General features: G+C 31.2%; 1 protein-coding gene across 2 annotated transcripts in view; it reads left to right on the top strand.

Annotated features, from left to right (window-relative positions):
• The window catches only part of IFT74 (intraflagellar transport 74), an 85,594-nt gene that overhangs the window by 53,566 nt on the left and 30,868 nt on the right, over positions 1-1,160 (top strand). For both annotated transcript variants that reach the window (XM_014532292.1, XM_014532291.1), the window contains one exon: positions 840-937. In XM_014532292.1, the coding sequence (XP_014387778.1) occupies positions 840-937 (98 nt within the window). The remainder of the gene's footprint in view (positions 1-839; positions 938-1,160) is intronic.

The raw sequence follows: 1,160 nt of genomic DNA, 5'->3' as shown, positions 1-1,160 counted from the left end.
GTTTTGATTTGCATCTCTCAGATGATTAGTGACTTTGAGCATGTCTTCATATGTCTCTTGGCCTTCTGTAGGTCCTCTTTCGAAAAGATTCTACTTAGGTCCTTTGCCCATTTTTTGATTGGGTTGTTATCTTCCTTTTGTTAAGTTGTATGAGTTCCCCGTAAATTTTGGAGATTAGACCCTTATCTGAGATAGCATTGGCCAATATGTTCTCCCATGCAGTGGCCTTGTTGTTTTGTTGATGGTTAATTCATTGTTTTATGTTAGCAGTAAAATTGTTTTTAACTGTAAGTTTTTATTTTTAGAAGATCTGTAGAAATACTTTAAGAAAGTAAATAAGAGCAAATTGTGTGCTGGTTCTCAGACAAGAAGAAAGATGAGTTCTTAGAATATTTATAATCTGAACAAATTATTAGACTTATTTACTTGAGATGAATGCAGCATTATAAGTAATATACTGATTTTCAGATAATATAGCAATTAGTAATATTTTCAGAAGTAAAATTAGTGGCTAATTATAGATTTTAATAATTGTAGATGTATCAAGGAGATCCTATGTAAACACACGTTTTTTTTCTGATTTTTTTTTAAATCAACTGTTACTTCTGTGCTTATATAAATTTTTAGTTTACTTGTATCTTATAAGGTTATAATAATTAAGCTTTAAAAGTTTGAATGTAGAGATGTTCTTATTATGTAATTACCCTTGGGTTAATAAAATATTAAACACTGATAGTTTAAAATTTGCTTGAATTTCTACTCTTAAGACCCACAAATCAGAGTTTATATAGTGTGAACTATAGCAAGAGTAGCCTCTCATCATATTTCTCAATTGGCAGCTTTTATTGAGGCTTTTGAGGGAAATAAGAATCAGGAACTGGAACGGAAGGCACAGATAGAAGCCGACATTGTTGCACTTTTGGAGCACAGTAGTCGGGTAAGTACCATGTACCTGTCCTGGTGTCCTCATTATTTTTACTGCGATTACCTCTTTCAATCCAACTCAAAAAATGCATGGTTCATTACTTCATTTATTCACTTAAACTGTTTCTTTAAAATTCTCTTGCTTGTTATGTTATTTCCTTAAGCTATTAATTTTTCTCTTTCTAGCAAAATTCAGTGAATTAGTTGGATTATGGGGAAAAGCATGACATGTATAT

This window comes from Myotis brandtii, unplaced genomic scaffold, assembly GCF_000412655.1.
Source record: "Myotis brandtii unplaced genomic scaffold, ASM41265v1 scaffold871, whole genome shotgun sequence".
Lineage (NCBI taxonomy): Eukaryota > Metazoa > Chordata > Mammalia > Chiroptera > Vespertilionidae > Myotis > Myotis brandtii.
Note: the sequence above shows the minus strand (reverse complement) of the source record. Positions and strands in the feature narration are given on the sequence as shown.